This window comes from Anopheles merus, chromosome 2R, assembly GCF_017562075.2.
Source record: "Anopheles merus strain MAF chromosome 2R, AmerM5.1, whole genome shotgun sequence".
Taxonomy (NCBI): domain Eukaryota; kingdom Metazoa; phylum Arthropoda; class Insecta; order Diptera; family Culicidae; genus Anopheles; species Anopheles merus.
In genome coordinates, this window is record NC_054082.1 from 52,717,814 (window position 1) to 52,745,435 (window position 27,622).

A 27,622-nucleotide genomic window follows, 5' to 3' on the forward strand; every position below is an offset into this window, starting at 1 on the left:
ATTGGCGACCACCACACATCGATGATTCCGAACGCTGGGTTTGTCAGGATGCATAAGTACTGAAATAAACACACATAAAAACAACGGGCGAATCTGGATAACACACGCACACACTGCCGCAGCTGGTACCACCGTCGTTGAGGCAGTCGATTTCGATTATCTGTTGTTTTTGGTCGGAGCAGTATATTTCAGTGTGTTGTTATTGTTTTATTTTGTTTGCAATCCCTTCTCCCTTTGATGCTCCACAATCTACTCCATCCTCATCTCCGTCCCACGCTCGAGGGAGCATTCAAATCTTGTGGAACGCGCGTGGAATGGGAGTGGTATTTGGAGATTTTCTTACAAACACGCGCGCAACCCCGGGAATATCGAAGCTGCCACGTGCTCGAGCAGAATCTTCCGGATGCGAAAATTGGTGAATCTTGGAGCGATAGCTGTCAGTGGGAGTTTTCGCAAGAATGTTCCATCTCTTGGAAGCTTGGCGCTACGCAACGAGACAGCAAAAGCCAGGCTTTGCTTTGCGTGTTGGTTTGGTCTTTCGGTGAGCGTCGGGGAGGCCCACGCAATGAATTGTATCGGTGGTTGCCCCGGGATGGACCACATGACGCAATGCATCGGTTTCATAGTTTAAACATTCCGGAAGCTTCAAAGCAACACATGATACTACTATGCAATATCAACAGAGGTCAGTGAGAGATTGCACAAACCCGTGCGCATTTATCGTTTATGACGAGTTTGAGATTTTTGAAATTTAAAGCTTATTTTAGATTAGCAGACGAAGTTGTGTAAGATACGTCGAAAAAGACTGAGAAATAGTACTCAAAAGTTAAATGCTTGTAGTTAAGAGAATTTTTTTGAATGTTAACTTTATGCTAGAAACTGTGTTACATCAATTTTTTTTCAATTTGATCCGTAATACTAAACAATAAAAACATATTTTACTATGTTACAATGTTAGCATAAAAAAAAAAACAACAAAAAATCAATGCATCATAAACGTGGAAACAACAAGCTCTTTAAACTCATATAAAGAGCTCACTGGTAAAAATCAAACGATCTTCCTCTCCATGGCAGGAGAGAACTCTTGGCTAAAGTACCCTTGGTTGCTGAACGATTTAAAACCCCTCAAGAAGTACGCTCAATATTGAAAAATCCTATCGCAAACCGGGCCGGGGATGCGCGAATGGCACTAGTTTAGAGGGTTTTTTCTTGTTGATTGAATCAATAGTGAAGCTTTTGCAAGGAACGCACATACAGTAGAAGAAGAACGTAAAAACATATTCTCAAGAATCATCGACACGTTATGGCACATAACCATGACCTTAAGGTCAAGCAGTGAAAATGCTTCCCTTTCTCGACATTCTTCTATTCGCGAGGAACTGCTATGACACATCCCACGACAAAGAAAGGCAAATGAGAACATTGTAATACTTCAGACAAGCTTTCTTCAAACAACAGTGGAGAGCTCATGACACAACTGTGAACGGAAAGAAAAAGATTGGCCCAAATCAAGGCGAGCGATGACGCCATACACCGCGTCCTTGACCGTCAAAACGGATTGACCTTCGATTGTGGCTGTGGTTCCATACATTTGACACACTGTCGACATGGCGGTGTAAGCTTTTCATGTATATAATAACGCTTGAAAAATATAAATAAACCGTTTATTAAGATCTCATATTTATGTTGCTTTTATCTATAACTGTACAAATAATAAATAGAGTAAAAAACCAAATAAACGCAAATTATGATATCGATAAAGAAAATCAAATTAAATATACTTAGATTGTTGTTTTAGGTAACATAAGTATTATTGTCAAACCAACACACAGAGGATAACCAAATTCACTCAAACTTACCTGTCTGGATAGCTCATCTGTTCTTCTCTGCTAATATCTGTGTGATCAAGATTTATCCCAATCAACAATGTTCGCAACCAGAAGTTACGGTTTAATTCCTTTCGAGACTATCCATGATTACGGTGAGAGCGCAGGTTAAAGATTCAGCCTGCGTGTGCTGCTCCAATTGCAGGACAATTCAACGTCATCTTCGCTTAACCTCTTCGCAAGAAAAGCAACAACGCCAGCCACCTTCTCCTTTCAAGAAACGCTCAACTCCGGCCAATTCAGCAAAACCGAAGAAATGAATTTCCGCGAAAGCACCGAGAAGCAGAAACAAGGCGGTTAGCAAACGGTTGCGACAGTTCCGCTAACATCACCAGGCAGGGACAAGGTCTGGGCACTCTTTTGGCTGGCCAGTTCCAGAAGCGACAATTAGTGGATAGACAACTAGATGTCATGATTGTACAACAATGTCTTGCCACCTCCACTGTCCGGGGGCTTCACAAACCAACCCCCGGTAGAAGTGTGCAGCATCGCGGAAGCATGATTCTTCTGCGAGCTTTGAAACAATCGAGAGAAACTATCGTGACGATATCGGGGCGGGTAGAAGCTTTTGGAAGATGGGCAAACATGCTTTTAACAAAATCATAAACACAGTCATTCATTTTGCTATGATTTTAGTAAGAGCCTGTTTGTTTCATTTCCATTAAGGTATTAAAGTTTAGATAAAAAATTCCCACCGGCACATCGAATCCGGCACCGATTGGTGGATAACGTTCGTGATGATGCGTAAATTACTGATCGGTTGAAATAACGTTCGTGACAAGTGTGACAGGGTGACAACAATCGTGGTGCAATAGCACAATTAAGCCGCCTAGTAGCAGATTTAACAAACATTTCCACAAAGATCCTTGCTGATCTGGTCCACTCCACCTCAGCAGGGCTGAGGTGCCAATTTCATACCTTTTTCGCGCCCTTACCACGGGCTTAAATGCGGACATAGCGGCTGCTGAAATGCTTTTCGGGTTGGTGGGACGCAGCAGCGGCACCAGGTATCCGGCCGTACTCGGCACCATTGCCGGAAAGTGACCGATGCCGTTAAAAGCGAACGGTTGCAGACAGGACAGTTTGAATCCGAAGTTGGCTGCAGCAACCGCTGCCGAACTGGTCACCACGGTGGAGGTGGCCGCTGCATGATTTGATACCATTGCCGCTGCAGCAGCAGCAGCCGCCGCGGCCGCTGCCGCCGTTGACACAACCGTTGCCGATGGGCTACAGCTGGATGGTGTTGGTACGGTGGCCGGAACAACCATTACCGGGGTCACCACGGGAGACGCGATGCTTCCCGGAGTACCACCACCACCTGGGGCTACTGTCACCGGTGGTACTGTTGCATTGGCGCGCATACCTCCAGCCGACGGTGCGGGCACACTCGAGCTGTTACTCGAGAGCAGATGCGGAATGTGAGCAAACGGACTCGTGCTGTTGCTGCAGCTGTCACTATTGTAGGTCGCATCGATCGGCTGCAGGTCCGAGTATTCCTTTTTCGGTACGACAATGCCACTGCCGAGTACGGGCAGAATTTGACGTGGTTCGGCGTGCGTCGGCGTTGGCATCACCACTAGCGGCGTCGGTTTCTCCAGCGACGACGATGGTGACGGGCGGGATGTTACTGTGACGGAGCCTCCTCCTCCGATCGAACCGCCCGAACCACTGCCGCTGCTAGAAACGGCCGAAGATTGCGCGGCAGATGATGCCGGCGTTGAGCCACCGGCGTACTTTCGCGCGGTCGAAAGGATGTACCGCTTGCGGGTGCCTCCATTGAACATGGCCTTCACGTCTTCCCAGGCGTGAATGATCTTCTCTGGCGGACTACCCTGCAGCTTCAGATGGCGCCGCCAGGAGTTGAAGTTGGCTGCGTCAGGCTGCACGTACTTGTCATGCGGGCTCAGCCGGTGCGAATGGAAGATGAACTTGTTCGGTGAGAAGAACAGGCTGCAATACGTACACTTGATGCATTTGGCACGTGACGAGTTGTAGCGCGCCGGCGAGAACGATCCCGTGCAACCCCAGGCACACTCGTGGTACACACTGAAGGCGAACCCTTCAGGTAGTGCCGGTTGCGAGCATTCGCCAAAAAACGACTTGCACAAACGCTCCGCCTCACGGCGTGTGATCATGCCGCAGCGCCGGGAGGAGGCCGGCATTGCCCCGGCCCGTCGAAGGATCTCCAGCTGCACTGGCGTACATTGGATACAGGTGATACCGAGTGCAACGCGGCGATTGTGGATTTCGTTGTAGCTAAAGTCTTTCAGCAGCGTGCTGGAAATCTGCGCCAGGCAGAGCCGCTCCTGGTTCTCCACGAACAGCGAGATGATCGGTTGTCCATAGATGTATACCGTGCGGATCTGTTATGAAAGTGCGAGCATGAGTGAGTGAGTAGAGTTCGATAAATTGTTAGAAAAAAGGAAAGACACAATATTAAAGAGAACATTTTTTTATTTTTTCCAAATTCCAACAGAAACTACCTATTTGTTCGACGCTAAATACAACCTTGATATAAATGGTCTTAAATCTACGATTATGATCATCTTTTCATCAATCGTTTAAACGTTACTGTTTCTTTGTATGTTCACAATCACGATTAGTTTTATTACAACAAAGCCAAGAAGGCGCACCAAATGTTACAACACACCGCCCAGCAGATGGTAGAACGGGTCCAGCGGAAATTACTTCGAGAACCTTACAAGTGCCGATGCAGCTAGCAATCTTTTCCGCGCACTCTAAAGCAACAGCAGTCAACCAACGACGTCCCGTGCAGTATGATACAAGCCTTTGTTACCGTAAAGAACAGCGTGTAACATGATACCTTCCAAACGATGAACTAATAACAAACGGAAAATATCTCTGAACGTATGGCATAGGGGTGGGAGGCAAAAACCTCAGAGAGCGTAATTCAAGCAGGTCCACCAGTTGGTGCCGCAGGTTCTTTCAACCGAAGATACTTCTTTTCGCCCGGGTAGGCTGTAAAATAGGGGGAGCTTCGACGTACAGTCATGATTTGCACTGTATGGGCAGGAAACCGGCACAGACCACTAAACACAGTAATAACGAATTATTTATTGAGAGTACTACCGGCGATGGGTTTTGTGGTCTGGGTCATTGTGTTGAGCAGAACGCGAAAGCCTTTGTCGACCTTCCTTCTGCTCACGTCCACGTTCGAAGGACATACGAAGAAAGGAAAATGAGGGGAGGTTTGACCACATGGCCATAGAACAGTTTGAGCTAGAAGAGGGGAAAAGGAGGGGAATGGTTTGAGATTTGAGACTCGCACACACTTGTGAAGGCTTTCAGTGGCGTTTACGCAACCAGAAGGCATGGTGCAACTTGATCACACCAACAGCAGCCTAACGCCTGCTGTTTCTCTCTTTCTCCCTCTCACTCTCCCTGGGTTGCACTTGTCTTGAGGTCCCCCAAGTCAAGTACTCATTCGGGAGGTCGTGGCTAATCGGTTTTAATTAATCCCGTGGGAAAGCAATGGACAAAGTGATGCTTCTTAGGATGACCATTTCCTAGCACAGAAGATAAACAAGGAGGCACGAAACGTTGCAAACAAAGCTGATGGTGGTGCGTCTTAGCAGTTTGGCATTTGTGCAAGCTAATCGAATGTACTTGACCATTGATCAATCTTGGCTGGATATTTAGCATGTATCTAGAGCTCCAAGCGTGCCCTGTCGTACGGGTCATTATGGTTCAGCCTTAATTAAAACCACATCACATGCGTTGCCACACCCGCAACTGTCTCCGGAGAGCGAGCCGGTTCCTTGGGATCGTGTGTTACCCTTCTCCTTCTTTTGCAGTTGTTTGCCATTCACCAATTCCTGCCAATTCTACCACAATTGAGCATTATCAGCGACATCAGCCGACTGACCGGCCATCGCACAATAAATGACAGTCCCCAAGTCAGTAGATGCAGTCGGTCGATTTCTGACGCAGTCAACGAACAAAAGCGCTGCTTTTACTGCTCTTTGCACGTCGCAAGGTTCACTCCATTAACCCTATTTACAAGTGTTGTCCCGGAAACCTATCTGGTTACAGTTATTGCTGCTAAGACGGTGTTCAATTTAGCAAGATTATTAGCCATGTAGGAGAGTGTAGGTTCTGGCGTATTCGTGGTGAATAAACACGAATCCGATCGAGCCTGTTGTGGTTTGCTTTCTTCCGCTGATGATGGCGCTGAATTGGGGGTGTTTTGCTCCATGCTCGATTGAACAATCCATCGACAGGCCATTGAACCGGATTAGTGCTGCTTCTTCATCTCATGTCACCGGGCTGGTTGTTGCTTAGAGGATTTCTGCACCGACCACAGAAAGCCCCGGATTGGGTGCGCGAACAGAACCGTGGACAGAAAGTCGGTAGATTGCTATCGCATCCGATTCCGAATCATTGAAGAGTTGGCTGGTGTGTGTGGCTGGTGGTCGGCACTGTTAGTTTGTTTCACCAGATTATATCGATTGTGGTCACGGGCTTTTCGTTGGCCGTCTAGTCGGTCACTAATCCATTTTTATACCACTCTGTATCGAAATAACTGTAATTAAACATTCTTCGTCATTCGTTGTCTCTTTTCGATCACATACAATATGTTACGTTCCGATTGATTCCGATCCAGCGGAGGGTAGCCACATTCGATGCATTTGCGCAGAGATTTGTCCGCAACAGATTTGTAACGGAAAATGCCAACGTCAGATTAAAAAAAAAGTGAAATCACATCCATTGCGTGTAACAAATTTGCCCATTTCTGTTTTGTTGTTCTCTTTTATTTGTCTGCACTATATGCATTGTCTTTTTTCTGCGCTGTCTGTTGTTAGTTCCTTTTGAAAATAGTTGATTTGCAGATTACTTCACGCACATAGTAATACTGTTAATTTTCCTTCTCCATAAGTAGATACGATCATCTGATAATCATGCCCTTCATTGATGAAATTAAATCATAAACACACACACATACAATTAATCACTGGTTTTTGATAAGCATACGTGAAAATGAATGCAAACTGTTCCGAATTACTATGTACGGGAAAAAGAATAAAAATGTTAAGTTTTACAACATGACAGCGGAATTCGTGATTAACTGTCGATAACGTTGAAATCACATTGAAGCTAGCAAAAGTTACCACAAACAATGTAACGGGTGTACAAGGGTCACACAACAGCTGTTAGAAGCTTTATGGTAGCTTTCGTCTCGCATACACACACATACATACATACATAAATTCAATTGCATATACAAACGTGGTGCATAATGGAAGGATCCTACTGTTGGAGCTGGTGACCTTGGTTGAACTTTTACGATACCTCGATTTACCATAACGGGACGCATTTCCTGGTCACATATACACTCACCTGGAAAGGAGAAAGAAAGAAAAACGAGAAAAAAAACCATTAGTATCACGTACAATGTATAGCAGCAAGGTGGTGAAGGGTGTCGAAAAATGGGTCCCACTGTCGCAAAAAGCTGAAATTCAAGACACGTGCACATTTTTCTCGGTATTTCCCGTTTTGTGCATTGTGTGTATACGGCACACACGCACCACAGGTTGTCGTTTCGGAGACGGATGTTTTCGCATTGCCACCGGTGGATGACCGTCACTGGAAGACAATAAGGATGGTCGTTTCCGGTTAAAGATGGTTTCATCGCAGTCTGCCTCTTTCCTTCATTTGCCAATGATTTTTTTGTACTATACCAATGAGTGTGTAGGTTTTAAAACACAAACAAACTATTTTCAAATGACATAACATCACTGGAGATAGAAATTTTTAAACAAAATAAAGAAAGGTATCTTTACTTTTTGATAAATAATATACAGTTACAACAACTAATAACCAGTAACTGATCGTCGGATTAAAAATGACCGACATTTTTATTTTAACTATCTAACACGGGACGGTTCCGTGAAGCAGTCGTAACCTCGTACGATTCAATAACATGCCCGTCATGGGTTAAAACCACATATTTAACTGTACCCCGTGGTACTGAATAAGTCTGGAAAAACTATATAAGCCGTCATTTTTGCGTAGACCATTGCTCCAAACAGAAGAAGAACTAACATAGCTTATTGCCAGTAATTAGTAAGATTATCATGTAAGAATAACTAATTACAAATAAACTAATTTGAAATGATAAAATTAGTAGTTTATCATAACTATCAGCAGGGGAGGATTAAGCACTACGTAAACTGAGCGGCGGCATGAGGCCCCGAAAAAGGAACCCACACTCCACTTCTAAGTGAAATTGCTACTCTATCCTTTTCTGGTTGACTATCTTTGACACAACCACCTGTACGTACGTACGATACGTCAACCAGACCTACATTCGTGTGACCGCTTATGGCCTCCACTTGGCTTAAAATCCGCCCCTGACATTCCGAGGATAACGAGTTGCAAATAATGACACATCTTCTTTTTCTTATACTTTTTTAACATTGTCGGTCCAGGCGCGCCTGCCTATAACCACTAGTAGGCTTGACTTTCAGTGACTTATTGATTACCATAGCAGGATAGGTAGTCCTACGTATGGGAGCACGATATTCGGGGCTTGAACACATAACGGGCATGTTGTTAAGTCGTGCGAGTAACATTTGGAATAAGGGGTTTAAAATGACGCAAAACAAGTGTTGAAAAATCTTCAACACGTAGTAGAAGTTAGTGGCATGGTATGGTGAGTGATATGATTTGCAGATTTGCAGCCTAAAAGTGTAGTCTTATCTTCCTATCATTCCAATTCCGAACAGGGTTAATGCAGCTTCTAGAGTAGTGCCCCTCGCGACTGATTGATCGGTGACTGCACTACGTCAGTGCAGTAGAACAATGAGCGAACAACAGTTGTACGCCTGCCGCACTCGACACTGGCTTTGTGGCGGTACTCTTTTTTTTCTCTATACGGATTGCATGTCCGTGCGGGCACGTGTAGTGGAAAAACACGTATTAGTCCGCTGTTGCTTGGCACACACGTAAAGCAGTCCTTTTGCAGCAGCAATATTGGATGAAAAATGACAATGACCTGACAAATGTCTACTACTACTAGACGCTCATTCGTCCTTCTCCCAAACGGTTCCAAATGTGTCTAATGTTCTTCGCCCATAAGCGCGGAACACATCGGATCATAATTTTGCACACGCTTTGATGACTGGCAGCGCTCTGCACTCCAGCACAGTCATGATGGTGGGAGCTGCACCAACAGACCAGGTTCACTCCCTGTGCGGTAATGATAATTAACGATGGCCAGCACAGACCGAGAGGCTGCGAGAAGGAAGCAACCATGTCACAAGTACTAGCCGTATAATACGAAATCGTACTCGGTTCTATGGAAAAAGTGTGCTCTTTGGGCCACGCAATGTCACGCTGCATGAACCGAAAAAATGCACCCGTGTGACAGCATGTGATTCATGCACATACACACCACGAATGAAAATTCCACTTGTCGCCTCAATGGGAAACTTGTCAAATGTACACGTACGGATAAGCGGTTTCCCACACAAACACTCTCGGCATACCGTCGTTTGTCGTTGTACCAACTAGAGAGCTACAGAGAATTCGTTACTGGAGCAAGCAAAAAATGTGGAATCATACACTCAACTCAGCAGGGTTGCAGCAGAACGGTTCGCCTATTCGCATTGCAAGCCGACTGCGAGATGACGTAGGTCTACTAAACTCGGATCGTGTCAGTGTATCGGTTGACCTACAAAAACAGCAGCTATTTTTTAATGCATGCGCTGGTTGCAATAACTATTACTACTACTACTACCACAACTACCAACGTTACCACTATCGATGCTGCTCTTGCTACCAGTATCGTCAGGAGTTAAAGAAAGAAGCAGCAAAATCCGCATCAGCTGGTGTCAACATTTTCCCTGCTTTCCGCTGGTTATCATTATCATCCAACCATCTTTACTTGGGTGCACTTTGATATTTGAGTAACCGTTTGCCATCAACCCCGTTGATAGGCCGTTGGTACCATCAACGTCATCATACACCGAGTCTACTGCTCAGCTGCGTTTTCCTTGAGATGGAACTCTTAACTTACACATACAGACACATGAAACTACCCACGCAAAGTTAGAGCAACGATACCTTTCAGTGCCAGCCATCGTGACGCGTGTGCATTTGAGAGCTATAAAAAACTGCATACACTATTGGAAAACAATCTGTGAGTGCGAACTATCTACCACATAGCAAGTTTTCCACATACAATCACAACTTTTATGCTGGTAGTGCTTATTCTATATCATTATGTTCGAATTTAGCCATCTTTTTGTAAAACTTTCTCTTGCATTTATGCACAATCCAATTTAAGAGAGAGAGAGAGAGAGAGAGAGAGAGAGAGAGAGAGAGAGAAAGAGACAGATAAAGAAGATTTTTATGCACAATCCAATTTAAGAGAGAGAAAGAGAGAGAGAGAGAGAGAGAGAGAGAGAGAGAGAGAGATAAAGAAGATTTTTATGCACAATCCAATTTAAGAGAGAGAGAGAGAGAGAAAGAGAGAGAGAAAGAGAGAGAGAGAGAAAGAAGAAGAGAGAAAGAGAGAGAGAGAAAGAAGAAGAGAGAAAGAGAGAGAGAAAGAGAGAAAGAGGAAAAGAGAAAGAGGGAGAGAAAGAGAGAGAGAGAGAGAGAGAGAGAGAGAACATAAAAAGGTAGCACATGTAAACAGGTAACGTAGAGTCCCGTCTAATGAAGAGAAGATTTCAAAAAGAAGATGTGTAATATCAACGACCACCTGGTCGTCTGATGGTAACTTTGAATAGAAATCCTTATCCAATGTTATAGCCTATGTATCTATGTTTCTGTATCTGTAGGCGACTGTTTCCTTTTAACTATAAAAGAACGTCCAGGATTCAACGACAGCAACTGGATCACTGTAGGACTGCCTTGTGACACAGATTTGCAATTGCATTTCGGTGCCCCTACGGTACTAAAGTGGGGACACAATATATGGATAAGCATCGTGAGTACATCCATACCAACACCTCGTTGCTGTGTTTGACCGCGTGACGATTTGTGAGCTAAATTTAGACCCCTTAATGAATAAATAATTAACCAACGTATGTGCTGGTTCATTTTTCGTTCAACATCTCATTTCATAGAGGATTTTTTTTTCATTTTCCACAACAATTTCATTATCAATTTTTCGAGTCAAGTTTTAAGAATAAAGAATTAACAAGCCGTAACTGCTTTGCAACAAACAATGCAGCAGGATTGTTATCACTTTTGGAGAGTAATTATGATTAATCTGCCTCTCTTGACAGTATTCTGCTACTATCCGCTCTAGCAGCGTAAATGCTCGAAACAATACCGATTACAATTATGTTAATAGCCCACACAGCAGAAAGTTAGGGGAGAAAAATGAACGTTTGCGCAGCAGCAACAGCGGTACAAAGGAATATTGAATTTGGAATACCCCCGGGATCATTAACTTTCCCTACTAAATGCCTGTGGACATATCCAGAGTCCCCGAAGTGAAACACAATCGACCATTTTTTGCAGAAGAGAAACATCAGCCTTGCGTTCTTGCGTTCGTTTACCCGGGTAGAAAGATACTTCTTAAGTGAAACACAGTTGCTTTCCCTTTTAATCCCGAAAGGATTATTTTAGAAAAATATCCTAGCCTTCACTGGAATGAAATCCATCAACCAAAACCACAGCAATAACATCATTGATTATCAAATATAGAAAGAGTATAAATTTTACGTAAAGACTTACTTATTCGATACATACATCCATGCTCAGTCAAGAGGGAATAGCCCAGCGAAATTCAACGGTGGAATTTAAAAGACTCATTCTATTAAAACGTAATTATAATCGAACTTAATACACTCAAGGACGCAACTATTTTGGAGCAATATATTTTTCTATGTAATAAATTTAATAGTTTGGTTCGAAAATTTGGAACTGACTATGTGATGAGATGAGACTATGCCCGTCATGAGTTCAAGCCCCGAATTTACCGCTTGACCCCCCATATTTGAAGGACTGACTATCCTGCTATGAGAAATCAATAAGTTACTGAAAGCCAAGTCCACTAGCGGTACAGCCAGGCCTTGACCAACGGCTGTTGTGCCAGAGAAGAGAGAATGTCATAAAACATCATATAAAACAAGTATGATAAGTAAGCTCGCAATTAATTCGAACAACCAACTCTTAGTTCTATGAAAAATCTTCAAATGAAACTACCTAATTGAATTTAAAAATTGCTTTGCCTTGGACAGGTATCTCAACCAAATTTGAATACTCCATACGTAAGAATGCTTTAATAAGAAAGAGTTTTTGACATACTAGCTATTTTATCCTATCCTATGTAACAAAATTCATACAGTCATACAATGAAAGGGAACAGTACATCTTTGTTTAACCCTCCAATGGATATGCCCAAGAGAAATCCCAAATGGAGAATCAGACGAACATAATTTATTGGGTTTGATAGATTACTATGAAATTTAATTAGTGCACACTCTCCCTCACATAAAGACCATAAATTGAGCGTTCGCAGCATAGCCATTATCAGCTTTCGAACAGAACCGCATCTGCGATGTATGGAGCGAAAGAGTGAAACGGGAAAATTTAACGGGGTGGGGGGGGGGGTTGGTGTAGAGCTAAAAAGTAGCAGAAGGTAATTTTCTGTCCCATTTATTCAGTTAAGCTTAGCTCTTAGCCCAATACGTGCCCTTCTCCCCTCTGGAGCAGGCGCATTTGTTAATAGAGTGTAAAATATAGAGTATTTTGCGTGAAAGCTAACAAAAACACGAACCAAATCCATACGTGTAAAGCATGTATGAAAATTTAATTTAAATTCATCGCCACCACTTTCGCTGTGCCTTTGAGGAACGATTTGCGTGCGCATGTAGCTGTCAAAAACAACGACATCAACATGAGAGGGTCCATTAGTCTGCGACAACTGATGCATCAGCACGATGCATACACATTAACAGGGAGATCAAAATGCTCTTTAAGTATAAACAGGGTATGACATTTACACTAATAATCCATCGTTCCATTCACTCTGACACTACCGTCAAAATGAGTTTTTTCGTTTTTCTTCTGTTTTTATACACCTTACGGTCACACCAACGAAATAATGCTTTCCTTTCAGGCATTGTTATGTTACTGTTCAAATATTACCGTGAAATCTTTCGTTTCTGTTTAGTTGTAATCCTTCCCCTTTTTACCCTTTACCCTTTATAAGAAAACTGGTTTTAATTGTGCGGATGAAAGATTGTGACAACACTGAAATTATTTTCATCGTCGAAGTACGATTAATAAATTTGAGATCATTGTAGCGAATCCTATTCCATTAAACTTTAAACAACAAATACTTTACATCAACTAAATACTGAATTGAAACCATACTGACGTTAGAGACCTACCAAAGGAACTTCTATTTGTACCGAAAATTATAGGTAGTTGCCTTGTCTGCCCAGAAAGCACAAGAATAAATACGGCACAACCAAACTCAGCTTATGTCCGACAAATCCTCGAAAGAAAGAGATTTTTTAAAATTGATTGCCGCTTCTTCGCATATGCTCTTCCATCTCCTCTGCGATATTCAATAAGTCGGTCCTTCGACATGCCAGACTCAAACACGCCAACGATACTGGCAGTGGTTGTGTGAAGTGGCGGCATGGAAAATGTTAAAATCGCCTGCCGAAGAATTTGCATAAGTGTCACAGATACGGGCTAACGCAGGGGAATGTGTAATCGGCAGGCATGGCGTAACCAGATTCATCGTCTGTCATCATCACTGGTTCGGGAGAAAGTGTATGAGCAGAAGCACATAAAGCATGCTTTATATCGCACGTGCAGCAGTGTGAACCACGGTGAAACAAAGCGAAAAAGATCATCGTTAACCCGAACCGGTGCAAAAGGTATGAGAAAAAGAGTGATGCGAGATACACACACGCACGGACACATGCATACGACAGCAGTATCGGGCAGTGAATTCAGTCACGTTGCACCCTTTCGGACATTAGCTTCCGTAGGGATTGACATCTGGGTTAAGGAAACTCATAGCATCGAGAAATATGTTTATGCAATTGTCACGTTATCGCTGATAAAGCGCTCCCTTTCAAACAGAAGGACAAATAATGAAGCATGGTTCAATGGAGCGATAAAAGACTGCAATTGGATTCCTGTCACACGCTTATATAGTTCAGGACAGGTGCGGAGGCTTTTATGCGATCGGAAGCAGCGGTAGATTGATTGTGCCGTGCCGCATGCGTCACCGTTAACGACAGGTGCAGTCGGATCGGAGCAAAAGGAATTCCCAAGAAACGTGCCAAGAAAATCAGTTTTTTGGCTAGTCGTATGTGTAACAATTACACACATATGTTTGCAATATGTGGCTCAATGGAACTATAATATTCTTCAATTACAGAAATGTAGGAACCAGCAGTTAAAAAAAGTGTTTGCCGAATGTTCCCAGTGTGATACTGTTAACAGCATAAAACCTCCGATAATCATCCACTTCAACCAACAACAACGTCTGACGCCACTGACGACAATGGTTATTTTGGCGTATGATGTGAATACGAAATGCAGCATCGTTACCGCGCCGACATTCGATTTTGCATCAATGTCAAACATTTGCCATAGTAGAAAGTGGGTAGAAAAAGGCCACAACTTTCCACCAAATGACAACAGCACCCATTCGAAAGCTATCGATCAGCACCCCTCCCAAGGGTGACACAATTTCAAGGTCAAAGGACGATGGTGGGACACACTCCGCTCTGAGTGACACCAGAGCCGTGCCATATGACCTTCAGGCATTTCGCCTCATTACGCGGTGCACAACCCTTTCAGCAGCGATATATGGCTGTTACCACACTACCAGCGTTAGCTGCTGCTGCTGCTGCTACTACTACTACTAGTTTAGTTTAGAGGAGTTGCTGCTACCGATTATCCTCACTTGTGAACTTTAGTTGCGCAAGGCCAGCCAAACGCCAGCCGTAGTGTGTATCGGGTGGGTGCTGCGCGAATGCCATTTCGTTATGCAAATGGTGACGCGCTGATGGTTGGCGCAGCTGCACGGGCGATCTGCATTGTGCAACACAAACACACACACACACCTTCATATGCACACACGACACTGTCGAAGCAATTTTTATAAATCTCACTCATAATCTCTAACACTTCACTCTATTTCCAACGGGATCATGATGGATGCATATTTCACGAAACAGTTTCCGACTATCAAGATTGAATCTATTGTCGGTGACGCTTCTTTTGATAATTATTTTGAATTTTTTTTATAGTAAGTTAGCAATTTAGAGCAATTTTTACATATTCCTTTTTGCAGGAAACGTATGAAGTTATTTTTACTGAAATAAATGAAATAATGAAAAGCGACCCGTTGATCATTGCACCAAATAATACGAAATGATTGCATAGGTGAAAATAAAAGTTAAGAACGTTCTTCAATAACAAGCATAACCTAATGATCGATCAGTACTAGCAAGAACAGTTAAAAAAGATTTGATATCCGGTTCATTTGAATTCCAGTAACGTAAAACATACGAACCGTGATTTGTATTGCAGGATTTGATGCCAAAACTAGCGAACAGTTTCATCGCTTCATGAAAGTTTGATACACTGCAAAATGAACGCTTTGTAACCCAACCGCATATTCGCTACAGAAGCACAGTGCAAAGTGTAATTCCGGTCCACGCCAGTGTAGTTTGGCGTCGAACGCGAATTGAATCCTTAAAACGTGCGCTACCACATTTGCACCTGGTGATGTTTGTAGATCTCTATTGGCCCTGCCAGACCGTCGATGATGATTCGTAAAGCCTGAAAACGCACTGATAGAGGTGAAACCATTTGAACACGATATACCACGTGAGGAACTTCTAATATCTAAGCCACAATATGAACGCCAAAAGCCATCAAGTCCGGTGCCATAGGGTCTCAATGGATAGTGGACACGCGACGAGGACCGCTTTAATGTATATATACACACACACACACACACACATACACTGCTGCACACCAGTGTGTACATCAAAGGTAAATAACCTCTGTAGAAGATAGAAATGGAAAAGAAAAAAGCCAACGTCATGAATGTAGTCAGCGGGAACAACGGCACCAACGACAACAATAAGTAGGACCAGCCAAACGACAATACGCACACAAGCGGAGAAAGAAAGGAGAGTTGCCACCGAGCGAGCCACATCCCACCGCGAAACAGACCGAATGCAATTTACACACAAATTGATAACAATCAAGAGTGGCATAAGCGTCACGCACGCGAGCCAGAAACGTCATTTCGTGCGGTTCTCTGCGCCAACGTTCCGTATCTTTCTCTCCAGACGAAGCGAAGGGCTACGTCACAGGCCTTACAGGGTGCGAGAGCATGGTGTTTCTAAATGTACAGTATTAGTTAACACAACGGATTGAGTACGACCGCGCTCCATCCAGTACGACCAGCCACCACACCAATGACAAGGAAACAAGAAACGCACAAGTGTATTTTCTTCATCCAAGTACAAATGCCATCACCACGCGCTAGTCAATGCTCTCGTCGAAGAAAAGGGTAGTATGTGTGTGTTTTATTTTTGTTTTTTTTTTTGTTTGCTTCACGGACAACACCTCCCGCTGAGTCTGAAAGAAAGCGTGGCGACGGGTTAACGCTGATCACACGGTTCGTGAATTCATCACCCACCGTACTCCACCATCCGGTCGGAGGACGACAATAATCTAAGGTTGTCTCAGAACAAGCGCATCATCGTGACTTACTTTTCTTTGTTCAACCGGTACCTCACCCGGGGGGCAACGATCATGATGAATCTTGCATCAAGCTAATGATTGTTCAGCCTAAGTCTGTATGCCCCGGCAAGAAGGACAGTGACTCAGACGGAAAAGTGTGAAAACAGAAGGGTAAGCATTGGTGTACATTGAACCGGCAAATTTACACCACAAGCTGCTGTTGATGTGTTTAATCGTTATCAACTCACAGTAAAGTAAAGTTGAGTAAAGAATAAAGAGACGGGAAGTTTGTAGAACACACATCTCCAGGTAAATAACATCAGACAACTTTCGCACAATGGCAATAAAAAAGTAATGTAATTCCAACACAGACAAAAATACTAATTGTACTAATGGGTGAATTGGCTCTCGTGTACCAGAGATGATTGAGCATAAATTTTGACTTTGTTCGTACAAATTAGATCAGCTACGAATGAAAAACTGCAACCGATAGTTGCAAATGCTCGAACGATTCGGTGTCAGTCACGCACTTCGTGCTACAATCATCATAAACGTTCGCGATTAGGAGTGCAGTAATAAAATCTACCATACCATTAGATGCACGTACACACAATTGCCAACAATAATGCTCCAAAGATGGGAAGCAAGCGAGTACAAATGGTTCACCGTTGAAAGAACGCACTTCCATATCGGATAATTTATGACACAGATATCGATGGCTGGGAGGCCAATAAAAGTAACATGGTTGAATGTTTCTTCAACCTTTTCCTGCACAGTAGTCGGTGGAAATGAATGAAGCACCGTAGGCACCGCGTAGAACGCTGAGAACCAGCACTAGAAAAAAAAAACATCGAGTTGCTTGAGTCTAAGAATAAAAAAACCGAAGAAACAATTTGGTTGTTAAGGATTAGAAATGTAAGACCTGCAGCTAGCAATACACATGGATTTTACGGGAAATTACCAACTCTATATGGCAACATGTCTCGCTGCTGCTGCTGCTGCTGCTGCTAGATGCCGTTACTATCGTTTTCATCGTAGTTAAGCAACCATGAACCTTTTTCCTATTTCCAGCAGTTGCATTACTCGGTGCAAATAGTGCCCTCCCGATATGGCAACAACGATCGACCCCGCATCAACCAGCACACGATTCGGAACATACCGTGTTGCGATGGTCCGCCGCCGAGCAATGATGATCCGTCGCCATGACCAGCTTTTCGGTGGCGTATCCCACGAATGGGTCACGGCGATGCACAAGAGAGCCGACGTGTTTCAAAACAGCACGCCAGAGTCAGCCAACTGGCGTTCGACCATCAAAGCATCGACGACCGATAGCGGCAGAAAATGTCCGCTACTTACGGGTTCTCCCACCAAACGCCCTTGTATACAGCGTGAGCCCGTCAATAATTAACGCTTATTTCGTTAGTCTCGCGCCAGCAACGGCAGCGAATCGCGTTTCCGACCGCAGCCACCGCCGTTTCGTCATCGAGCGGCGGTGCGTTTTCTGCGCAACAGATTGCGAGAGGAGCATGAGGAGTAGGAGGCTGGTCTGCTGCTCAGGAAGGAACAGGTTTTTCGAAAAAGTCATACCCAATAGATCCACGGCCGTGTGCAGACGCGATGGTTGGAGACAGCGAGCGAACTCTCTCCCTCGTTCGCGATTCAATCAACGTAATGGCGCGCGCCATAGTGTGGTAACTTCGTACGACTCCGGGCAGAGTGGGGATAAAAAAGCACAAATGTGGCACAAATTGAACCAATTTCTGCGCCAAAGTGCCGATTAATAATTTTAGTTTCACATGCATGTTACAAATGATTGGACAGTATCAGCGTATAGCAACCCCGTTCTTGATAACGGAAAAATAAACGGCAAACTTGAAGTATTGGCAATGATTGCAAACAAAATACACTACAACTACATTCATGCTTAATCTAGCACTGACGCCTAGCTGTCCTTTGTTATTAGATTTGTTAAACTAGATAAGTTAACTTTACACTTCCAAATGTCCAGGAAAGCCTTTCACGCACGGACCAAGTTGCCCCCAACGGTTCACGTACGGTGTAATTGTGCCATACGTGCCCCACTAAATGCTCTCCACATGTTCTCTGATTTTGCGTAGTAAAATTGGTGCTAACACATCGCAAAACTAGCGCTGTGCGGGACGTAGGCATTACCCGATCTCAAAACAGTGGGTCGGAGGAAATGGAAAACTCGCTCCGGTGCAAACAGCCTCCGGGCAGCAGTTAGGAGAAAGTTTTCCGCCTTCATCGATGTCTGTCATTAGATCGACTGTCCTGTCACTGTCAACCGTACTTCTTTCTGCCAGCGTAGCACCACCACGAACTACGCACAAGCGCCGACTATGTGTTAGTGGCCTACTGTACGGTGCAACTCTCTTTTTCTCGCCCATGTTGTCTAGTGAACAGTCGTGAAAGTGAACCCACACACACATACACACACACGTACATCAGCTACACGGAGAAAAGTTTCAATTTGCACACAGTCGGTAACCACAGCGCGAGGGCTTGAGGAAACTGTGCATATCTGGAAGGGCGCTTCAAAGTGCCCCGGGAAGGTAAAGGTAGCCAAAGCCCACACGGGTAAGATGCGGAAGACTAAACAAACGATGGATACCAGCTGTGTGTCTAACCCACTCCCCATGTTTGACGTGATAGAAGCTGCTGTGCTAGGATTATGTGCTCCTTTTGCCGGTGTGGTTCCAGGGTGCTCTGGAACATTTCTCTCTCAGCTAACGTCACGGTGGTTGCCAATTTCGCTTCCAGAGGGGTTGCTTACCTGGGAAGGGACGAACACAAAAATGAAAAAGAAAGTTAGTAGATGAACCTTTTACAACGCACGCATACTAAGTTAATCTAATCGGTTTCATACAAAGACAGCGGAAGGGTTTACAAAGTAGTGCAACAGAGGTGAACTATTTTTATGAAATATTAATAGCCCTAATCCAGGTGAAATAAGTTCAAACATCCAATGCGATTATCGGGCACTTAACTTGGGCGATTAAGTTCCGTGATCGCAAGACCCATTGCAAACTTGTGTCCCTCTAAATTAGCGGAAATTGGGATCTAGTTTCAATCAACATTTTTCATACCAAAGTCAAAGATCCTTCGATCAGAGTCGATTAAACGGTAAGCTGATAAGCGAATGTACGATCCCAAACAACCATGTTAATCCGGTTTTAAGCGCAAGGGCAATCAGCAATCAGACCCCCACCACCAAGCCGCGACTGCCAAAGGTCCATCGGCTCTTATCGAAACTGTATCAGCTAACGGAGCGCGCTAGCGCAAACAACATCTATTCCCAACCGGAGCAGGTCAGTGGGAAATGTAAAGGGGTACGTGGAGCGAAAGAGGGCCTAGTGCCCGCAATTTTGCACCGTCCATGGGAATCGCGCGCGAGATGGCACCACTCGACGTGCCGTCCGTGATAGTTTTCGCAACGTACAGCGCAAGTGTCGCCGCCACCCTGAAAGGAATAAAACGAGCAGAAGCAGAAACCTGCCCTTCGCGATCATGCGCTAATGCGCGTACAGCTGGGAGGAAGAAGAGGTGCAAAACTTGTTCCCATACCTCCACCATACGTTGCTGTGTTGACAGACATAAGGAAGTGAACTGGGTCCTCCTCTCCGTCGAGACCATTGGGAGTAGCAGGGTCTTGGAAAAACTAGGAAAATGTATAAAAACAAAACCTGCCTCCGCATACACACACAATCACAAAAACAGTTCGGAATGCCTGTAAGCCATGGGAAACGGTTCCGCTCCCCTTTATTCTGAGCTTGCTTCACTGCGGGGCCCTATATGTTGCGACGGACAGGTTGCTCGTGGGGCAAAATGTTTAAACCAGAACGAAAACAAAGCCCGCCAAATGGAACATGGAATTGCCCCCTTCATCCCACCCAGCGAGCTTTTTCCTTTAGCTTGTCAGTGATTTTCCTTCGTTAAACATTTATTCACGGCCCATGACGCCTTTAACGAAGCGAAGGTTTTGTCGCATTCATTATGAAGATTATTATCATTAGCTGCCTGCCGATCCCATTCCGAAGATACTACAACATGGACCACTTGCCTCCCAGTCTCCATCATTTGCGAGAAATCGGCTGGCTGGCTGGCTGGCTGGTTGGCTCAGTCGCAAACACTCAGCTTGCCCGGCAAAAGGTAAACGCGACGAGGCTTCCCTCGCTGTTGAGCAATCATAGCCCCGGGGTGGAAAAATCCGCTGAGGCAGCAATATACAGCAACCCGCCGCGCCTGCCTGCGTTGGCGTTACCGAAACGATGGCGAAAGCGAAATCCCCAACATCAGAGGGCAGGGGAAGGGGTAGAAACAAAAAAGCACACCGGAAAAGATGAAAATGGCCCCTCGCGGGCGGCAGACACCATGCGCGAGTGGCAAACAAAACCGCCACCGTCAGCTGCTGCAATTCACGCTGCAAAGAAAAACACCAGCAGCAATGGGGCGAATACAAGGGTGCACCGGTGGAAGAAGGACTGCGCAACTCCACGCAAAACAATGACCTCTTTGTTGTTTGTGCCAGTGTTTCCTACACTGGGTCTGGCGGAAAGGGGTGCCAGCAATTGGGAGTGATTTTGCCCTGAAGTAAAACCGGCATGGCAGCGGAGGCGTCGTAATCGTCTTGGCTGTGCGATCTTATTATATGTTAATTACCACACACACACCTTACTAATGCTACTGCTGCTAGTTAGTTGCCTCTCTGTCCGTGTCTGCTCTGGGAGACGCAATTTTAGCTGTGTCTGTTTGAGTGTGTGTGTGAGTGTGTTTTTTTTCTTCTGCCCGCACATTACCAAACCGCCATTTCCTGTTGTCAAATGAAGTGTCTCAAGTATTGTTTACTCCCGGACTGTCGCACTTGACGACTGAGGTTGTTTGGGTTCCGTTACCACGCAACCGTTTCACAGATAACGAGGTGAATAATCTTGTGTGTCATGAAATCTGTTTCTTTTTTTGGTTCGCATAATGTATGCAGAGAACCAATAAAGACACATGTACTGGAACGTTCAATCACATTCTTATCAATTCGCATGATCTGCGCATTGATAATTGGCAGAATCATCCAGCTAATTCGATACTTCTTCGCAAGCAGTAAGCAGCAAAATGAATTTTAGATACTTTTTTTTAAACTGGTACTATAAAACACATTCTAGAACATTCTGGTTGTTGTGATGTCGTCAATGAAGGATTTGGCAATAAGAAGAGGTATATGTACTTGTAGCGAAACACCAACCTCATAACATTTCAATGAAAACGTATCAAACGGGCTGTTTTTTTGTTTTTTTTTGTGTGGAAAATTTTGACATGCTTCAACTTACATCCAATAAGTCAGACACAACAACCGTTGTCGGTCAAGGCCTGCCTTGTACCCACTAGTGAAGTGAGCTTGGCTTTCAGTGACTTATTGTTACCATAGCAGGATAGTCAGTCCTACGTATGGGGGCACGGTCTATTCGGGGCTTGAACCCATGACGTCGTATCATGTTGTTAAGTCGTATGAGTTGCCAGACCGACCGGCTCATATTTTTTTTAAATTTAAGCTCAATTGTTCCTATTACATCAATCCAATACTGCTGTAAGGTAATATACTCAGTTGCTCCAGCAATCTCGAGTTTGTTTACGTTTCCATTTTGCACTTGACAATCCCCACGAATGCGAATGCGCTAGAAGTCTAGAACCCACCAACCGCGACGACCAACCGAAGGAATGCACTGATAGATTGATGGAAAATAACCGCAAAACATTCACGGCGCGTCAAGTGCTGTTCTCATCCTCTTTGCGATGTTTTGAAAGCTTTTGAAGGTAATGTAAAAGCAAAGACGACTCAAATCCAGTCGGAATCGTGGCTCAATGTCATTCGGTGGGTGCGTTGGACAAAAAAAAACACATCGAAACAAGATCCACCTATCATGGTGTGCAAAACTTACACCAATGAATGGGAGAGTACGATACATATTTTATTGTGTGTGAGCAGATTAACTGGTTGCCTTGTATCAGCTGACAGGGTGCGTTGTTTGTGAGCCACAGTTAGCTGACGAGTCGTGGACGAATGATCGAAAGTTGTGCGTTTCAATTTGTAGGTCACGCATCTGAAGGCTACAGAAAACTCAGTGAGAAGCTGCTGCACCCATAATAGAGCGAATCAAAGTTTAGTGTGAGAAAAAGTTACGCGGACCAAAGCTAATTCGGAATGCGGAATGTGATCAAGAGACGCTAAAAACGAACATGATGATACATTGATCTAAATCGTTAGTTAAGGTCTCGTACAAAATCGAACCTTTTGAAATCATCTAAAATACTTTTTACATTATCGTGACATCGCAAACCACCAGGGAGGTTTTATTTTAATGGATGCTTTTTCCTGAGGATGCGGGAAAATGTGTCTGATTGTAAAGGAGCGAATGAAAAGTCAACATTTTCTTTGTCTCCCCTTCAACGTATCGCTCCATCCACCCTATTAGATGACGTATGTGGAACATTATACGACCACATTTGAACGGTAATTCAAACAACATCAGCACCATACATTCTCATTCGGCGTCCTCGCAGTACATTGCCCTACAGAGAAATTGGTTGATGAAAATTGTGCGTTCCAAAAGCCGTAACACTTTTCCACAGCCCCGGAACGGCGAGAATGGATTCCATGTTTCGAGCATTGGAGCAACGACGTCCAATAAGGACCCCGGTACCCCCGGCACAGTACCGTCTCATTCTTCAGCGGTCCCGAACCTTCTACCGTCATATCCCATCACCGTAACCAGAATGCTTTTAACTGTTTTGAAAGCTTCCCGTTCACAAAGGCCATTTCGTTTGGAGTTGTAGAATAAATCATAGATATGGCATGGCGAAAATTGGGCAGTCCACCATTGCTACTCCCTTGTCCTTTTCGACACCTTGCCACCATGGCACACGGCTAGAAGATTCGAACGCCACTCTAGATGGGTGCACACACAATGGTTTTGGTGAAATAATAAATTAATGGATTGTTGTTTTGGGCAGGTTTGGAATGCGGTCTGCTCTTTCGGAATGCATGGAGGACTTGGTATCGATCTACAATTTTGCGCTTTGTTGTCGGCGGCAAAGGGTGCGCCAATTTTTGCTTTCATTGCACTACGGAAAAGGACGAATAGATATGGAAAATGGTAAACGTGTGCGTGTTTCGAATCGGTGCCAAATCCTAGCGAAACTTATGTTATTGTTTATCGATCTGACTGGACAGTAAAATCGTTTCATTTCTTAGAAATAGGCTATTTGTAATTGTCATCACAAGGCGAGAGAAACTTTATGTTACACAGTTATATCTCGTGTTCAACCATGGTTTCCTACCAAACCGCTAACTTTTGAAACAATCAATAGATCAAAATACTTCCTTAGTTGTACAGCGTGGCTTTTCAGTTTGTATTTGTTTTTCATTTTTCAGTAATAATTCAGCCCTTAGTCTCAAAGCCTTGAAAGCCTGTACAGGACGACATGTCCGCCTAGGACTTTATGCCAAATGGAAGAAGTATAAGTCTGCTTTTATCTGCAAAAACCTTTGCAATGCGTACTCTCAATTTATGTGTAACATCAATCTAAAAAATATGCATCATGTTTAACCATCTCCAATCTACACACTTAAGAGGTCAGCCGGAACCACGTTAACGGCAACCAACTAATGGGGATCTTTAACGTGAATGATGAAAAAAAAAAACATTATGTCAAGGCGTTTGGAGGCTCTAAATCGTTCGCCTGGCATTGCTGGCAGGCACGGTAGCGGGTATATGGTAATTGAATGCGGCAGCGCGGACCTGGAACTGGGTCAATTACGCTCCGATTCCTCTTCTCTGAAGGTGTTCGCATTTTATGTGCCACAACCGCTACCAACCACCAGCGAAGAAATGAATGCACACACTGACCGGCTTCGTCCACGATGTTGTCGCTTCACGTTTGAACGGGTTCGAGTTGTGTAGGGTTGGCCACCCGTTTTCCCAGTAGTGCCAACCGAACCAGGCCACCGTGATCTCAACCAGGAACAGCAAACATCATTGGATGCGCAAATCGGACACGATGCTCCGTGGGAGTGGGAGAGTAATGCCGTCGGGTGTGTGTGTGTGTCTGTACGGGAAGACGATGCATCCCGTTAATCCGCAACAACACAATAGGCTGTTTAACTGGACGGTTTGGTCAGCTGACCGCTCACTTCCCACTTGTTGGTGTACGGTTTTTTTTAAAGCACACTTTCAGAAGACACGGTTTTCTTTTCGACTGCAAAAGTGAATGATGATAACCTTAATGGGCGTAAAGTGTATCATATGGCATCGCTTATTTGCGTTATGGTAAGTTGCTTGTATTGTTGATTTCAAAAATTTTACCTGGGTGAAAAAACCAAACGTACCATGGCAGACTTCTAGCAACATAAAAAAAATCAACAACCTTTAAAGAACATGTTTCCATTTCCTGCGACTATTTCCTCGAAATGAAATATTATTTATCGTACGGAATAGAGATAGTAAGCAAGAGGAGAGAGGAGAGTAAGAGATAGAGAGATAGATAGAGATAGAGAGAGAGAGAGAGTGACAGAGAGAGAGAGAGAGAGAGAGAGAGAGAGAGAGAGAGACATTTAAACAACGGCCTTCGATTGGACCTAACAATTGATATTAAATTGAATCCGTTTCAGTGCAAACAGTGTAATCATACGGGCATAGCATGCGTTTCCGTTTGCGCCGCGATGCACCCGAGGACATGGTCAATTTCCATTCTACCGTGGCGTAAACTATAAATTTAGCTTCAACGCATCATCAGCACTCATGCACGCGTGTTGCCTCGGACAGATGTAGCGCATAAGATAGTGTACACGTCCACATGCAAGCTTGCTGCATTTGCACGTGTACGCGAGCTTCGCATACCCAGGAGCGCAAAGGAGTGGCAAAGAATCGATCTATTTGTGAACGGCGCGCTCCAGCAGAACGTCTTACACATTCGTTCTACCGAATAGCAAACACCATCCGATGGAGGTGTTGCGGTTAGCCTCTTCTTTAACACGAGCAGGCCGATGGCCGTAAACTCGATTTCACTACGCCAGGCCAAACCGATCCATCCGAAGGTCATCGCCAATCGTCGGTCGAAGGATGAGCCGAACAATAATACGAACCAAGCCACCATATCTCGATTTAGATGGCACAAAAACGATTCTCCTTTTTAAAAAATGCATTTAAAACAACACTGCATAAGCCATACAACTTCAAGGTGAAAGGACTTTTGAGAGAAACTCTCACGAATGCACCACCAATCTTAAACAGTGGATGTAGAGCGAGACAGCGCACACCTTCAAGCATAGAAACAGCGCACCGTCGAAGGTTAGGCCATAATTAAACAATAACTAATACAAGGTAGCGAGGCATCTAGCCCTGTTAAATGATTTTCTACTGTTTTCTATCTTACTACGCAATAACTGATGATAACATTTATAGCATTTAGAATGATATAAACAAACAACATCGAAGTGTTTAAAAGTCTCTCTATTTATTGTGTGATCCAATTTCAAAATGCTGTAATTTATTATACAACGAATTTTAATACAATATTCGATCGTTTACATTCCAACAGTTACATTTAAATTTATTGGTTGAATTCAAACAATAACAATGGCCTTACAATTAGCCGGATGCTTCTTGACCTTGAAAACATATGAATCAATCATATACACCATTGCTACAGATGCAGATAAAAAAAATAATTACAAAAGTTAATTCAATTATGCCTACATCCAAATGCGAACGTAGTTTTCAACAATACGAATCAATAAAATGAATGACCCAACTGAACCATTGCCCCAGATCGATACGATCTGTTGAGCAACGCAGATTGCTATTCAAGGTACCTTTGCGATCACCGCACCACACCCCCGCCTCGTCACACTGCGTCCGAATGTTGCAGATGAGAGACGAGCGTTGAGTGAAGCGTACCAGAAGTTGCAGCTCGATATTTCTGCCGCGCCGTAGGAACTCGATGAAATGGGAACCGGGATGAGTCCTCGCCAGGCGCCAAGCCAAGGCAGGGCGGGCGGACGCGTTTGCTACTATTTGGAATGTTATACCATGAAATCACAGCCATTCGCATCGAAACGGAAGCAGCACGCTCGCAAGGGTTTGAATGGTCCAATTCGATCGATTTGGAACGCGATCGATGACCTTGTAGCAACAACAGCACACTGTCGCTACTTTTGACACCGATTGCGACACGCACGGATGCACGCATACAAATGCCATGTAAAAGTGAACAAATCGATGATGATGATGATGGTGTGATCAAGCAGTGACCGGTTAATTGGAGGGTCTGGCTCTGGATGAAACGTTCACTTGGTAATGCTTTCGCCCGTTCGATGAAGTCGTCATCGAGATGAATGCGTGTTTCACTAGCGTAAATAATATATTAAAGCTACAGACACACACACACAGACGCGAGCGCGAACACACGTGTACACACACCCGCTTTGCGTCAACACGGAGAAGGTCACAAGGTTGCGAGATTCCGAAGGCACACTACACCGAACAAGCATAAACATATTGCTTCTTGCGAAACATGGACGCATGTTGCAGGCCTCAGCATCGATTGTTTAAATTTGTTTCTCCCGCTGCCTTGTGTGCTTGTGGAACAGTTTTGGCAATCAGCTGGAAGGTGTACATGATCTACGGAGCTTTAGTACGTCAATATAGAGCCAGAGACGTAACAACTGCTCAAAAGCGGGTTCGTATAACATAAGCACATACATACATCCGGGGGGCAGCACGCTGCACCCCAGTCGAGACAAACTCGCTCAACCACGCGCGCACTACACACATACACAGTTACCCCAACCTGGTTCGTCGTTGGGCTTCGTAAGCAAATATTGATTGATTTTTTCCCTTTAATTATTGCTTCGTACATATGCTTGCGCAACGCCACCCTTTTCCCTTTCTCGCTGCCAATCGTTAGGGGGCAGCGTTACACCTCGCGCCCCGCTAATGGCAAAATTTACGACACGACTT

General features: G+C 44.3%; 1 protein-coding gene across 1 annotated transcript in view; it reads right to left on the reverse strand.

The window, feature by feature from the left end:
• LOC121600304 (SKI family transcriptional corepressor 1) overlaps positions 1 to 27,622 on the reverse strand; it is a 45,617-nt gene that overhangs the window by 7,365 nt on the left and 10,630 nt on the right. Inside the window, exons 3-4 of the mRNA XM_041928771.1 lie at positions 2,640 to 4,249; positions 1,432 to 1,477 (exon numbers count right to left, since the gene is read on the reverse strand). Of these exons, the coding sequence (XP_041784705.1) occupies positions 1,432 to 1,477; positions 2,640 to 4,249 (1,656 nt within the window). The remainder of the gene's footprint in view (positions 1 to 1,431; positions 1,478 to 2,639; positions 4,250 to 27,622) is intronic.